This window comes from Rana temporaria, chromosome 7 (genome assembly GCF_905171775.1).
Source record: "Rana temporaria chromosome 7, aRanTem1.1, whole genome shotgun sequence".
NCBI lineage: Eukaryota > Metazoa > Chordata > Amphibia > Anura > Ranidae > Rana > Rana temporaria.
In genome coordinates this window covers 96,037,589-96,054,562 of record NC_053495.1, presented here as the reverse complement: position 1 = coordinate 96,054,562, position 16,974 = coordinate 96,037,589, and the positions used below count along the sequence as shown (strand labels likewise).

The window sequence follows — 16,974 nt, the reverse complement described above, 5'->3', positions numbered from 1 at the left end:
TCTTTCTGGATTCAAACCAAACACAAGTAAGTTACGGCGGCGTAGCGTATCTCAGATATGCTGCGCCGGGCAGATCTTTGTGGATCTGCCCCAATGTGTGTATGTTTATGTTCAACCCCTTGAATTAAAGCACTTGTTTTGTTTTAATTTTATTCTGGTGGCAAACAGAGCCAAAAGTCTAAAAATTGTGCCTGTGTCCAAACATATATGGACCTAACTGCATATACAGTATATATATAATAATTTTTTGGGGGTTAAATATTATTTAAAGATTTTACTTTTTTTAACACGTTTAACTTGCTTTTTTTTTACCTCATAAGACTTTCACAGCCACAATTAGGGTTGACAAGGCTGTAAATAGGAACATTGAATACTGGGTGCCAAGGATTTACCACTTGACTTGCCAGAGTTGCATTTGAGGTGCCAAGAGACCCTGTCATAGGATCTATTGAATTATTGTATATTCTAAGCCTCTGTGAGTATTTTTATCCACTTTTTTTAGTAAATGGCATTTGTGGTAATGCACTAGGCCAGTGCACTTTATTTTTTATTTATTTTCTAGTTTAGAATTAAATATCACCCTAATCTGAGAACTGCAAAGAGAACTGAAAAGCCATGAGTAGATTCTGGGCACTGTACTGATTGGATTGGTCACCTTCTTATGTCCTGCTACATATGTTTTGGTGTTCTTTTCACACATTTGCCTTGTTAGTGCCTGCACAGTTTGGACTTTTCTACCTGCATACATTATAGCTCAAATCCAGGAAAATGTAAAAGTATGCCTTGCAGTGGGGTTGCACATGCACTGCAGGGGTTAATTTGCAAATTTTGTCTAAGGCCCCTTTCACACGGGGCAGATCAGTAATGATCCACCCCGTGAACCTCTGCTTGCTCAGCGGGGATCGCTCCGTTGATCCCCGCTGAGCCGGCGGATGACAGGGCGGTCTCTGCACACTGTGCAGGGACCGCCCTGTCTTTTCTCCGCTCTCCCCTATGGGGGATCGGATGAACACGGACCGCCTGTCCGTGTTCACCCGATCCGATCCGCCAGACGGATGTAAAAGTAGGTTTTTCCTACGTCACACTTTGGCGGATCGGAGCGGGTCGGATGTCAGCAGGCATGTCACCGCTGACATCTGCGGCTCCATAGAGGAGCACGGAGCACCCGTTCAGGTCCGCCTAAAAAACTGGCAGGCGGACATAAACAGGCCGCCCGTGTGAAAGAGCCCTAAGGGAAAGGGGAAACACTTTTACTTACCTGATTTCCTACTCCCTAGATGGCGCTCCCCTAATTGGACTTTCTCTTGGCCCCCAACACATCCAATGCAGGGTCTCAACCTCAGTCCTCTAGTACTCAAACAGGCCATGTTTGCAGGTTTTCGGTTATCTTGCACAGGTGCTTTAAATCAGAGTTATTGGCTTGGTATTTTGGACAGCAATTTTATCTAAGAGAAGTTCCCAAAACATGGCCTGTTGGGGGTACTTGAGGACTGAGGTTGAGAACCACTGTTCTAGATGACATCAAGATCCTAGACCGCTGGGGAGAAGAGGATGTCTTCTGGTCTTGTCTGGTCTAGCTGTGGGATGGTGCTGAAGATTGGGTTAGCGAATCTTCTTATTTGTTCCCATAGCCCTAAATGCGCAATTAACACTTTCAGTACGAGCACATCTAACTGCAAGGGATAATTTTTTGGTTGCCAGGAATAGGGTTTTAAACTACCACCATGCTCCTGCTCATTTCTTCTGAAGTGTCTGTGGGACAGTACACTTTTATTTATAGTGTAACATAACACCTACCTTGTGAACTCTAGGTATAATTGTTACCGCATAGATACATTGGTCCAGCTTGAACCAATGAACGTATGCATATCCCACACCTGGGATATCACCGTAGAAGCTGAAAATCATTGCAGCAGTCAGTGCTACTACAGTAATAGCAGGGATCTTTCAGGTCCTGTGCCAGTCACAATTTAGCTTACTCTACCTGGTCACTTTCACAGACTGACTTGTTGAACAATTTTTACCAATCTAAAGGCTATAGCTCTGATAGCAGGGTGTTGTGGTGCACCAATCTCAGGTGCAAAGGTAGGGCAGAAGGGGAAATCTGGGGCCTCAGACCTGCTTTACCAATAGATTACACCAGCTTTGTTCTCCTCTCCTGCCCCTTGTCATACCCTCTGATGTTCTTCTTCCATACATAATGCCCACTGTCATTCTGTACACTTTTGCTGTACGTGCTGCAACATTTGATACCCTCCACACTTGTTATTTTCCCTTCACACTTCTCTTTTGCTCATACTGCCACTGTCATGCCATCTGCACTCCTCTCCTGCACATACTGTACTGTCCAATGCCAGGTCCTCTGCACTCATCTCCTGTACATGCTGCAAAACTAAAACTTATCAACACGGTTCACAAGCTTGTCTGCTTTAGAATGGACACACTTTTGCTAGGGTATGTTAAACCAGCTTAAAGAAATGCCTGCCTGTGTGCTTTGTGCAGAAGAGAAGGTCAGGATATTTTTACTTCCAATTTCTGATCTTGGTTGCTACTGCAGGGACTCCCTGTCAGCTACATAAAATGCTGTGACAAATACTTTTTATATGTAGCACATGCCAGCAATTTACAAATTCCAGTAGACATATCAGTACATTACATCCCTGTGACAGCTATAAAGGCAATGTTCTCATTCATTTATTCTGCAGACACAAATGTAGCACCCTCCCTGTTGCTAGTGTAAGTAAATCTAGTTTGGCTTCCGTGTACACAGAGGAGCAAGAGTTAAAGTGGTTCTAAAGTCCAGATTTTTTTTTTTTTATCTTATCCAATTCAGCCTGGAAGGATTTACCCCCTTAATGACTATACTATTGTTTGCGATACGGCACTGCGTTGCTTTAACCACTTGAGATCCGCGCTATGGTCGAAAGACGTCCACAGCGCGGCTCTCAAGTGCCGGGTGGACGTCCATGGACGTCCTGCTGTTGTTGTTCCCTGTGCGCGCCGCTGGGGGCACGCAGCAGGGAAACAACGTGCCCGGCGCATCACTCGGGAGCCGATGCGAGTGCCTGGCGGCCGCGATGTCCGCCAGACACTCGCGATCGTCGGTAACACAGCAGGACGTGGAGCTCTGTGTGTAAACACAGAGCTCCGCGTGCTGTGAGGGAGAGAGGAGACCGATCTGTGTCCCTTTACATAGGGACACAGCATCGGTCACCTCCCCCAGTCAGTCCCCTCCCCCACACAGTGAGGGAATACATTTAACCCCTTCCTCACCCCCTAGTGTTAACCCCTTCACTGCCAGTCACATTTATACAGTAATTAGTGCATTTTTATAGCACTGATCGCTGTATAAATGTGAATGGTCCCAAAATTGTGTCAAAAGTGTCCGATACGTCCGTCGCAATATCGCAGCCCTGACAAAAAATTCGCAAATCGCCGCCATTACAAGTAAAAAAAACATAAATCTATCCCCCATTTTGTAGGCACTATAACTTTTGCGCAAACCAGTCGCTTATTGCGATATTTTTTTTTTTTTTTACAAAAATACGTCGAAAAATACGTATCGGCCTTAACTGAGAAAAAAAATAGTTTTTAAAAAAAAAAATTGGGATATCTATTATAGCAACAAGTAAAAAATATATATATATTTTTTTAAATTGTCGCTCTTTTTTTGTTTATAGTGCAAAAAATAAAAACCGCAGAGGTGATCAAATACCACCAAAATAAAGCTCTATTTGTGGGGGAAAAAGGACGCCAATTTTGTTTGGGAACCACGTCGCACGACCGCGCAATTGTCAGTTAAAGCGATGCAGTGCCGGAAGCTGAAATTTCGCCTGGGCACGAAGGGGGTTTATGTGCCCAGTAAGCAAGTGGTTAAATGACAATTGCGCCGCCGTGCTAAAGCCGCTCGGCTATTTTACTAAGGAGCGGGAGGGGATGTCCCCCCCGCCCTCCACCTTCCACTGCTTTTCCCAGGCCTCTTGTCCCAACAGGAGAACCAAGCCACCATCCGTCACGTTCTCTGCTTAGGCTGAGACCCGAACAAAGCCGGATTCTGCTTTGATCGGGTCTCTGATGTAAAATCCCGGAACCGACATCACAACAAAAGGAGACATCATTCTCTGACGAAACGGCATAGGGAGGAGTCAGCGACGAGACACTACTGCATGCTGGGACATGGTGGCCATCTTTCTGGTGGGGAAGGGCTGCATACATGCAAACAGAGCTTGTTTGTTTGTTATCAATGTGAGTCCAATTTCAATAGTTTTACTTGAATAAATATTGTCCTGATGTACCGCGCAACAAGGTTTATCTCCTTTTGTCTACATGGGATGATGACCATGTGGTGATCATTGCTGGAGTGTATTTTTGAATAAGGAGAGTTATACCTGGGTTTGCTGCATCCACTATCCAATCTGCTGCCATTAAGTGTATGAAGATTGATGGGCTTCCTTTGTACCTTTTACGTGTTGATGTGACCTTTTGTGATGAGGGTCTACTGAATAGGGTAAGCAGCTGTTTTGTTGGGTGTTGGTGATGGGTTTTTCTATCTCCTGCTTACCACAGAGTGAATTACCATTGCATTAAGATGCATTAAGGTGAAAAAACACAAAGGTTTGCAACCACTTTAAGCGCTGCAACTTAACCATATATAATTTGTTATTGATTTTCCTCAATATTGTACTGGTTGCTGATGTTTCACTGAATAATTGACAATTTTATTTTATTTTTTTATGTGGTGATAATCGCCAGTCCTGGAGTCTCATAAATGTCCTATTTGGCGTCCTGTTTTCCCTTTACAGCCTGGGACACTGGTGTGATCTTACAGGGATACAGAGGAGGCTGGGAACCAGGAAGCAGAAAACGGAAAGCAGCTGGTCGTGACGTCACAGGAATAGGAAATGTGATTGACAGTGGCAAGGAATGGTAATGCATACACCAAGCTATAGCTTCTTCATCAGACCATGATTGGCTGGCAAACCTGGCAATCTTAAATACTGGAAATAGAAACAGATATACAGTGCCTTGCGAAAGTATTCGACCCCCTTGAACTTTGCGACCTTTTGCCACATTTCAGGCTTCAAACATAAAGAAGAAGAATCAACAACAAATGGGACACAATCATGAAGTGGAACGACATTTATTGGATATTTCAAACTTTAAAAAAAAAATAAAAACTGAAAAATTGGGCGTGCAAAATTATTCAGCCCCTTTACTTTCAGTGCAGCAAACTCTCTCCAGAAGTTCAGTGAGGATCTCTGAATGATCCAATGTTGACTTAAATGACTAATGATGATAAATAGAATCCACCTGTGTGTAATCAAGTCTCCATATAAATGCACCTGCACTGTGATAGTCTCAGAGGTCCGTTTAAAGTGCAGACTGTGTTGCCAACCGTCCGTTATTTTACGGACAGTCCGTAATTTGAGCCCGTTTTCGGGCTGTCCGTTAAAGTCCATTTATGGGCAGCAGTGCCCGTAAAAATGATGGCCGCGGGCACCGGGTTGCCCTTAACGATGATGGCCGACCGGGCTTCAGCGGCTCCAGAAGGCTACCCAGCAGGCTGTGCGTTTCCGGAAGATCGTACGGGCTGTGTACAGTGTGGTGGTAGTTGGAGCTGAGTGTGCAGGAAGTGTCATTCATGTTAGGAAAGCCGGGGTGTGTGTGGCCAGCGGGGGTCGGTGAGCGGGTCCCCGGCATCCTGTGTGCTGGAAGGATGGAGCCGGGGCGCCCAGCAATGTGCTGACTGAATGCCACACGTCCGCCCGGCACAGGAAAGGTAAGCTGGGAACCCCCCCTCCCTCCCTCTCCAATCCCCGGGGACCGGGACTGTCATGGTCAGCCCTCCTCTATGGAGGAAGAGGACCTGTCCCAAGCAGTATGGATACAATGGAGAAGAGTTGTGTGGGGAGTAAAAGGAAAGACACGACTAGGAGAGCAGGATCATTGTGTCTGAGCAGGCTGTGGATGGGGCCAATGTACAGGTTGTAGATAATGAGATAAGGCTATGCATGCAGGAAAGGCCTATGTACACAAGTAGAGGCTGTGTATGGGAATGAAAAGACAGAGGAAGAACAGAAGTCCAACTAAGTTAAAAATCTGCTCATAGGGTTGTATAGGGAACAGGACACAGAGGCTTGGGATTTCTGGGGAGGCTGTGAATCTTTTTTAGAGCTCTGGAAAACTCTGGGGCTCTCTATGAAGGCTGGGAATCTATGGGGCTCTCTAGGGAGGCCGGGAATCTTTTTAGATCTCTGGGAGAGCTGGGGAGGCTAAGAATCCTTTTAGATCTCTGGCGGGTATGGGTATGTTTGGGGCTCTATAGGGAGGCTGGGAATCATTTTAGATCTCTTGGAAGAAAGGGATTTCCTGGGGAGGCTTGGAATCTCTTTAGATCTCTGGGAGGGGCTGGTAATCTCTTTAGATCTCTGGGGGGGGGGGGCTGGGAATCTCTTTAGATCTCTGGGGGGGCTGGGAATCTCTTTAGATCTCTTAAAGTTTGCCACAAGCCACCTGGGAGACACACCAAACATGTGGAAGAAGGTGCTCTGGTCAGATGAAACCAAAATCAAACTTTTTGGCAACAATGCAAAACTTTATGTTTGGCATAAAAGCAACACAGCTCATCACCCTGAACACACCATCCCCACTGTCAAACATGGTGGTGGCAGCATCATGGTTTGGGCCTGCTTTTCTTCAGCAGGGACAGGAAAGATGGTTAAAATTGATGGGAAGATGGATGGAGCCAAATACAGGAAGAAAACCTGATGGAGTCTGCAAAAGACCTGAGACTGGGACGGAGATTTGTCTTCCAACAAGACAATGATCCAAAACATAAAGAAAAATCTACAATGGAATGGTTCACAAATAAACATATCCAGGTGTTAGAATGGCCAAGTTAAAGTCCAGACCTGAATCCAATCGAGAATCTGTGGAAAGAACTGAAAACTGCTGTTCACAAACGCTCTCCATCCAACCTCACTGAGCTCAAGCTGTTTTGCAAGGAGGAATGGGCAAAAATTTCAGTCTCTCGATGTGCAAAACTGATAGAGACATACCCCAAGCGACTTACAGCTGTAATCGCAGCAAAAGGTGGCGCTACAAAGTATTAACTTAAGGGGGCTGAATAATTTTGCACGCCCATATTTTCAGTGTTTTATTTGTTAAAAAAGTTTGAAATATCCAATAAATTTCGTTCCACTTCATGATTGTGTCCCACTTGTTGTTGATTCTTCAAAAAAAATTACAGTTTTATATCTTTATGTTTGAAGCCTGAAATGTGGCAAAAGGTCGCAAAGTTCAAGGGGGCCGAATACTTTCGCAAGGCACTATATCTAGCATAGAATCATCTCCTTCCTCCATTTTCACCATTTCATTAATTTTATTAACTCGTTATAATTTATAATGATTGATTGATTACCAATTAATTTTTTAGTTAATTGATTTATTCATACAAATGTATTAATTTTATATTCAAAGTATATTTATGCATTTATATTTTTAATCAATAATTGTTTGACTTCTTTAAATGTCATAAAATTATCATCATCCACTATTTAATCGGCAAGCTTTTTACTCATATTTACATTCACTTCGGTCTACAACCATCTACCTCTTTATATATGTCTATTTGATTGACGGGCCGGCCAGCCCATCAGATCTCTCTGTTTCTATTTCCTCTGTATTTAGACTGCCAGGTTTGCCAGCCAAGCATGGTCTGATGAAGAAGCTGTAGCTTGGAAATGCAATACCATTCCTTTCCACTGTGAATAATCACATTTCCTGTGACGTTACGACCAGCTGCTTTCCGCTTCCTGCTTCCTGGTTCCCAGCCATTGGATCCCTGTAAGTTCACACCAGTGCCCCAGGCTGTAAAGGGAAAACTGGACGCCAAATAGGATGTTTATGAGACTCCAGGACTGGCTATTTTCACCACATACTGAACTCACCTAATTTAACCTGTGAGTTACTACTTGTTTTAATTAAATAGATGATTTATACTGCACTCAGTCTGGCACCCCTCTGTTCCCATTTCTACACAGAGTCCATCGCTTCACTCTAAGGAAGCTGCCTCCAGGTGCTAATCATACAAGATCTCAGATCATTTATGGACATTATGTTTTAACAAATGTTTTAATATTATGTGTGCTTACACACACAGACATTTTATGTATACCTATATTCCAGTTGCTATATGATTTTATGTTATCACCATATCTAGCGCCGCTGTTCACTCCTGTTAAAGCTGTTGTTGCCCATGGCAACCATGTGCGGATCCAGCTATCGAGGGGGGGGGGGGCTACAGTGTGCTTGGGACATCCTGAGCAACAAGTAGTGCTACCATACTCGATGGCAACCAGCGGAGCTACCATGCCAGAATGGGGAGGAACCCCAGACAAGCCAGCTGCCACTATTCGCCCTGTTGCTCCCACTTGGAAGGAGCCAGAGTCAGATGAGTCCTCAGGTGAGCTGGTGTGAAGTGACAGTGGTGGGGCAATATACTTTGAGTCCCCCCAGGATAAACGCACTTTTCTGTCCCCTGGACGCAGATGCAGATAATTGGGCTTCAGTCGGCTCATCTGACACTGAATGATACTGGGGGGATGCTTTAGCCAAATGCAAGATATCATTAACTGTCCAGTGTTTCTGATCCAGCAGAACATGAGGATGTGGTGGAGCAGCTACTACAAAGGGCTAAATGATTGCAATTGGACAGGGCCTATGTCCAGCAAAGATTGCTGTCAGAGCCACCAATTTCTTTGTCTTGAGCTTAAGCACAAAACTTTGCCTACAAGCAGCAGATTAAAGCTCGGTCCTAGTGGGACTTTCTGCATGTGCTAAAGCTCTGCAAAGGGCCTTATCATCCTAAAGTCTGGACCTGCTTCCAGGATACCAACAATGAGTGGTAATATTTACAAAAACAGAGTAGTGGTGGTAAAAGCAGGACAGCCGCCTTGCTTCCACTCAACTACTGTACGGGGGCCTGATGGGAGGACACTTCAGATTCCTGATCCATTCTACTACTGCTAAGCAGGGTTGACCCCCCTCCATGTTACTACTGTCACATGGGGTTCCTGCTTGGTCTACTCTTATCTGTAAAATGGCTGATGCTAGAAATTCCAGCCCTGAAGAGAACCACTTTCTGAGCTGCAGAGGGGACCCTCTGCCTTTTCTTTACTGAAGCGGACATGGCCAGTTTGTTTCCTCTCCCCTTCCTACTTTAAGAGTTTCTGTTGCTAGGGTGGGGATGGGCTTGTTCGGCCTTTCCACTTTAAAGGAGGAGGACCTGTTGTTGGAAAATTGTCCTTATTCCATTTTGTATAGACTTATTATGGACTTTAGGACCAATGTTAAAAAGTGATAGGATGTTACCCTGCTAGCAGGGGGATATTAGCTAGCCAGGGTTTATTAATATCATAGATAGGTTGTAGATTAGTTAGTTAGGGCATGTCTTCCAGTTTCTCTTCTATGGCTCTGGAGGAGACCAAATTACCAAGGTCATAAATCTAAACCACTATAAAGTGGATCCTGCGGCTTTAACAACAGTACAGTTTGACTGTGTGATATTACAGGAAAAGAGAAAATGTTATACTTACCTGACGGTCATTTTCCTTTCCTGCAAGCATGACAACATATAGGTCCCTTTCCAAAAAAAAAAATCACAAAAATATACTAAAGGCCTTTGCAGTGGTACTAAATTACGAGAATACTGCAGGAAGGGAGGAGACCTACTTTTATAGTATAACCGATCCTGAATTAGGCAGGGAGGCGGAGCCTTCCCATACGTATATGCTGTCATGCTTGCATCAGGAAAGGAAAATTACCGTCAGGTAAGTATAAAATGTTCCCTTTTTTCCCTTTGCTTTGAATAATATCTTTTTGGGAGACAAGTGTTGCAAACCGAAAGCCCTGTAGGAGGATATTTGACCCAGAGACGGTTTGGAAGGATCATTCATCTGATTATTCCAAGTACGGAGTGCATGTATTGTTTTTTTAGCCATTTGAACTGCAGAAAACTGTTTAGTTCTTGTTAGCATTTACATCCCTACCTTGGAAGGATTATTTATCTGATTATTTCAAGCACAGTGTACGTCTTGTTTTGGATTTTATGTCAATTGGACATGTATATACAGTATTCCCATATATGTTTGTAATATTTTTATATTTTTTTGCAATTTTTTTAATTACTTTTTACAATTTGATTAAAGTAATTTATTTACTTTTACTTTTTTCAATTATGTTGTGTTATTTTGATTGCTATTGGTTTATGGCATGTTTTGACCTGCATTATTTCCCCCCCAATTACAGGGACCTGGAAAAGCTGGTACAGGATATGCTCTTGATTGTGGCTCGGGAATTGGAAGAGTGAGTAAAAATGTCCTTTTACCAGTTTTCAATACTATTGAACTGGTGGATATGACGGAGCCTTTCCTAGAAGAAGCCCAAAACTATCTAGAAGAAGAAGCAGACCATGTTGAAACTCTTTATTGCTACTGTCTACAAGACTTCATTCCCACCCCAAGAAAGTATGATGTAATCTGGATGCAGTGGGTTTCAGGTTGGTAATTGATATTCAAGCACCAAATAAATAACTCACAACCAGCAACATCATAAAAGTACTGTAAATCTGTAGGCTCTGTTCATATTTGAGTGAAATAACATGTTACTGTTACAGTGCGGCAGTGGGCTGCACTAGGTGCAAAAATCACACGAAACAAGTGCGAGCATCCTTTTTTTTAAATCACGCCGCACCGAAACAGTAAATGTGATGCATCAAAATGTGCAAGAACATGCACGCAGTGTAGCACCTGTATAGGTATAAATAGAGACATAGGGCCAGATCCACGTAGATCGGCGCTTCTCTCGGCTGGGCGCAGCGTACCTAAGATACACTACGCCGCCGTAACTTTTTTTTTTTCAAATCCACAAAGAATGCGCGCCGTAAGTTACGGCGGCGTAGTGTATCTTTGGCGGCGTAATGGCGCGCCATTAAAATATCTGTGATGGGGGCGTGTTTTATGTAAATACGTCGTGACCTGACGTAAATGGTTTTTTTTAACTGCGCATGCACCGTCCGTGGGGGTATCCCAGTGCGCATGCTCGAAATTAAACCGGAACCAGTCAATGCTTACGACGGTGACGTCATTCTACGCAAATTCCTATTCGCGAACGACTTACGCAAACAACGTTAAAAAATTCGAAATTGTACACGGGAACGACGGCCATACTTAACATTGAGTACGCCTCATAACAGTAGCTTTAACTATACGCCAGAAAAAGCCGAACGCAAACGACGTAAAAAAAAAGTGCCGGCCGGACGTAGCAGTCATTGTTGGTAATGGGGCATCTGGGCCCTAAAACATTGATCCAGGGCCATTATTCCCAGAGTCTGTGTGTTTTGGGGAAACATGAACTTGAATCAGAAACAAGATGACTCCAAGGGTTCCCCAGGCATACACCTCCCAAAGAGTAGTGTTCCTTTAAAAGCCAGGGCACATAGTCAGTGGGTAAGAAGCCACCCTCCAGTCCCCTCCAAAAGCCCCTGTCCTAGCTGGGTCTGTCACAACAATATTCACATAATCTTCAATTATGTGTCCCTCTATTCCTAAATAAATTTACCACATTCTACATTATCATAACGGGAAGAATTCTTAAGACATCTCCTCCATAAACCCAACCCCCAACCACTCAGGGAATAATAAAAAAAAGGGGGGGGGGGGGGGGGGGACAAATAAATATACCTCTCTCCACCCAAACCCCAATTAACGAATTTTACTATATAATCCACTTCTAACAACTCAGTCATTTTCAGAGTTGTGCAGAAAGATTTCCACACTGCGAGAAATTTATTTCTGTTGTCATTTATCATTGCGGTTAATTCTTCCATTCTCCATAAATAATGCATTTGCTCTACCCACTCTTCTGTTCCCAGGGGGTTGGGAGATCTCCAAAACATGGGTATTACAGCCCTTGCGGCCGACAAACTAAAATTTAGGAGTCCCTCCTTGATCTTCCTAGCAGAGCCTGCTACCTGCGGCGTACAAGCAGCTTCTCTATTTGTTATGAATTTATATATGTTGAATATACAGGTAGTTGTCCAAAATAAAATTGGGGGGGGGGGGGGGGGTTAGAGGGTGATGGAACCTCTTTCACTGCATTAAAGAGGTGATGGGGAAACCATACCATTGCACAGCCAGGGAGCAGTGTGTACCCTGCCTCTCTCATCTATTTGTTTTGAAACTTTTCAGATTGTCAGTAAAAAAAAGTGCTGCGTCAGTAAATTGTTCATGATTTGTCAGAGAATGCTGCTGGAGGTTAGCAACACTGGTCAGGATATAAGCACTGTCAGGAGCAGTTAGATTCCCATGGATGGCCTATGTCCACAGAGTATAAAGTGAGACACTTGATGTGTACTCTGAGAAGTCAGAGTACGAAGTAGGCTGTCTTTTAGATCACAGAGAAAAATTAGGGTTGCCAATTATTAGCTATAACGTTGAGTTGGTTGGAGATAACCCAAAGGTCTTGAAAGCAGTGGCACATATGCTCAGGGTTGCACCTCTTGTGGGGTGAGCTTTCAGGGATGGGGAGGACACAGGGGGGACCTAAACAGAGATTTAGCAGAGGTAGCCTCTTTTAGCGACACCCATAGTTTAAGATCAGAATGTTTGCACTAGTTGAGAAGTTGCATTAGATGAGAGCTTACCTGATTTTTGGCAATATCTAGAAGGGAAATGCACCCATTTTGTTTTGGTAAGCAGAGTTAAGACAGCCCTTTTTAACTACAGGCATACCTCACTTTTAAGTACACAATGGGGTTTATTTACTAAAGCTGGAAAGCGCCAAATCAGGCTAACTTCTGCATAAAAACCAATGAGCTTCTAACCCCAGCTTGTTCAATTAAGCCTGGTAATAAAACCTGGAAGCTCATTGGTTTCTGTGCAGAAGTGAGCCAGATTTTGCGCTTTATAACTTTAGTAAATAAACCCCATTATGTACTTAAAAGTGGGGTATGCCTGTATTTACCAAATCAGGGAGACTAGAGATAGAAGGTAGATAACATTTACAGAAAAAAAAGAAAAACACCATTTATGAATAGCATATCACCTTCTTTGTACAGAGGGATTGTATTTACTTACAGTATATTACTAATAAGAAGCTGTTTAAAGTCTCGATTCTTATGCTGATTATACATGTATTATTATATATGTTTTATTTTTGTTTTGTTTTTAGGTCACTTGACTGACAGAGATCTCTTGATATTCCTCCTACGCTGCAAAAATGCTTTGAAAGAAAATGGTGTCATAATAATAAAAGATAATGTAAGCAGGCAAGGTTGTCGGCTGGATCCTCTTGACAGCAGTGTGATTAGAGAAATTAACGTATTAAGAAACATCGTTGAGAGAGCCGGGATGGCCATCCTTGCAGAAGAGAGACAAAGAGGTTTTCCAGAACTCTGTGTTCCAATATGGATGATTGCAATCCAATAGTCATTTCACTTCATTGCATTGTTTGCTATGAGAAGTATTCCTTTCACTCCTCATTTGGGGTTTCATTCTATCAGTATTTTATCATCCAACATTTGTGGCTAGCCTGCATTTACTTTATTGGTTTTATTCTATGTCATTTTGTGGTAGCATTTAATACTGCTTTAAAGGGTCACTAAAGGATTTTTTTTTTTAAATAACAAACATGTTTCACTTACCTCCACTGTGCAGTTCGTTTTGCACAGACTGCCCCCGATCCATGTCTTCTGGGGTCCCTCGGCGGCTGTCTCTGGTCTTCCCCGCAATTAGTCACCACAGTCATGCGAGAGCTCACATGGTGGTCACTAATTGCAGGTGCGCTCCCATGATACAGCGAGCGGCCATAGCCGCTCACAGTATCATTTGACCCCGCCCCTCGGCGTGCCGCATCACAGGATGTGATTGACAGCAGCGCCAGCCAATGGCTGAGCTGCTCTCAATCCATCCGCTCTAGCCAATCAGCGGCCAGGCTGAGCGGCGAAGAGGATATCAGGACCACGCGGGACCTTCGAGAGGTCAGGTAAGTATAACGGGGGCTCGAGGGGGCGGCAGCATCAGATGTTTTTTCACCTTAATGCATAGATTGCATTAAGGTGAAAAAACATTTTCCTTTACAACTCCTTTAAGCACTTTGAATCATAAATAATTGCCACTTTTTTTTTTTTTTAAGAAATTCCTGTTTTTACATTTTTTGGCATTGTTTTTGGCATCTCAGTGCTGCTGATTTCGTTCAGTCTCTTTGCATCCCCCTCCTATCTACATGTGGGCACTCCCAACAACAGCTGCTGCATATTACTTAGGATAGGTTTCCTAGTGGTGACAATTGTGAAACATGCCTGTACAATGAGCATAGGCATAGTCTTTTAAACTGGCCATACACTGATCAAAATTCAGTCAATGGGGACTAGGCAAGGTCCAATCAGTGTTTGCCCGCTACCACTTGACAGAATTTGATTGTTTGGTGAAGGGGTTGGTTTTTAATTGACAGTAGAAGCTTACCTTAATAAATTTTAAATTAATTATTTTTTATATATGCAGTTGTGCGTTCATATATAATGCCATTCTGCCATTTTTTCATTATATTGCAACTCTGTTCCTCCATTTTGCCACATTTATATTCGTGTGCTTATCCGCACAAGTTGTTGTGACATGTGGGAATGAATTGATATGCATTTTGGCTGTTATATTATATACACAAAAGTTAATAAAATATTTTTAATTTTTATTTTATTCTAACATATGTTTCAGCTCTGTCCTAATATTTTAGTCTCGACAGACATTTTTAATTCTTTCAATAGATTCAGCAGTTTTCCTTTTAACATATGGACACACATCATTTCCTGGGCCCCATATGGAACGCAAATACGCCTCTAAAACGAGGCTTGGTTGTCTATGTGCATCTGCGCTGCAGACTAGCAGGTGGGACGTCCGTCCGCCTAGTTGGAACGCACGTGCGTTCCATAGCGTGGTCGTCACGCTCGCGCATGCACCATTGCGACCAATCACAAGTGCACGCCTCCTAATATGGAAAGTGAGGCGTGGCGATCGTCCATGCCTCTCAACCGGTCATTGGCCCACGTGACCGGCCGCAATGAATGCCTCTCACTGTCCCATAGTGAGGCGTGGTAGGAGCGCAGTAGCATGCTTTTCGCCCCAGAATGTCTTTTTAATCTTTTCATTTCTTTTAAATTAATATTTTATATATTTACTGAGTTTACACAGCCCTACATTTAAGATTCATCCCCTAGCTGTGCAGAGGATTGTTTTTTTGTATAGGATTAGCAATTCTTACAATGTACCCTCCACTTCCTGCCTCTGTCAGTTTGCATATGCTGATGCTGAGGCTTAGTTTATTCACAATGAGGCTTAAATTGCAAGCTGCGGCGCCATCTTGGATAGGCAGAAGTGCTGCTTTTCATTGCTGCATGTACAGGGTGAGTCAGATCTTCATTGATTGGGCTGTATTGTACTGATTACATATAAATTGGAGGGGGCTACAGTGGAGAGACACCCCAGACAAAGTGCTTTGACCACGAAACGCGTCGGGAGGACTCCACTGCTGCCCCACTTGTATACAAGCTTTTTTTTTTTACAGCTAAATGTAAGTTTGATAGCTGGAAATAAATATTTTATATTTTTTTTTACAAACGGGATTACGCTATGTGGCCACTTCTTTCTCTTATCTTTTATACCATTGACATACTGTGAGAACATCTATCTGGGGATCGCATTTCCAGCGCAGCTCCCAGTTTGTCTACATTCACCCATCTTAATGAGGATTTGATGACCGGCTAACGTGTTGCCCTGCTAAGGAGCCTTTATGACATCAGTCATTTTAAGCTTTCCCTGACTTTCGGTGGCATATGTCATCTTAACTCATTGGTTTCCGGTAAGCCTGCATTGCTTTCGGTGGTGGGAATAACACATTGGAGAAGTCACTTATTATTTTTTGATCCATTCACTTATTTCATTCAACATTTGTTGATCATACCAGTTTTATGTTCTATCATCAACCAACGGGTTAACAGTTCACTCTGTATCACGTACCAGCAGCACACTGTTTGTTTTTCAAGGAAAGAGACTTATGTATTCACTTATTTATTTGATTGTCTTTATGATGTATGTGAGCTATTATATTCAATAGTAGTTGATCACATCAGCTTTATGTCTGGTTATCAGTTAAGAAGATAATTAGTTCACTTTGCATCATGTACTAGCAATACATTGTTTGTCCCTCTGAGAAAGGGACTCTTACATTTGCTACACAATTCATTTATCAGTGCTTTGTGTGTTATATCTTCATATTTATTGGTATTTGATTTTCATTATTGTTAGTCACTTTAAGCGCTACACTTTCACCTTTTTTTGGTGAAGGGATATGCTGAAAAACCTTTCTCAATCAGCAACTTCAGCCAACTGGCTACAGCTGATGAGTGTATTCTGATAGCTGCTGCTGTCAGAATCCAATGTCCCGGTTTGAAGGATTACTCTATCCACCTCATTTTGTGTTGATGGAGGAATCTGTTAGTTTTTTTCTTTTCATTCAACCCGCTGAGTGAATAAAAAATAAATAAAAAAAATACAGTATATGGCCAGCTTTTGTTTCCAGCAGAGGCAGGAGAGTAATTGGGACACAGGGGCAAAGCACTGTCAACCCAAAATAGGGGGTTCATGAACAAGAACTTTTGTGATAGCCCTTTATAAGTAAGTGTTATTTTAGTGAATTTCCTGTAAATTTTAAAAGTTACATGAAATGAGATGAACATGCTAAGATTATCTGAGATTTTAGTGGTTGGGTTTTCATATGCTTTAAATCTGTAAAAGATGGTCACCAGTACTGAAGCACTACTGTAAAATGTAGCTCAGGGGCGCCCAACCAGTGGCCCGGGAACCACATGTGGCCCGCGGAGCCCTCTGATGTGGCCCGCGACCTCCTGCTCTGGGATGGAAT

At 43.0% G+C, this 16,974-nt stretch overlaps 1 protein-coding gene across 1 annotated transcript in view; it reads left to right on the top strand.

The window, feature by feature from the left end:
- METTL11B (methyltransferase like 11B) overlaps positions 1 to 13,709 on the top strand; it is a 46,197-nt gene extending 32,488 nt beyond the window's left edge. The window contains exons 3-4 of the mRNA XM_040359702.1: positions 10,309 to 10,558; positions 13,231 to 13,709. Of these exons, the coding sequence (XP_040215636.1) occupies positions 10,309 to 10,558; positions 13,231 to 13,487 (507 nt within the window). The 3' untranslated portion in view covers positions 13,488 to 13,709. The remainder of the gene's footprint in view (positions 1 to 10,308; positions 10,559 to 13,230) is intronic.
- The last annotated feature ends 3,265 nt before the right edge of the window (positions 13,710 to 16,974 follow it).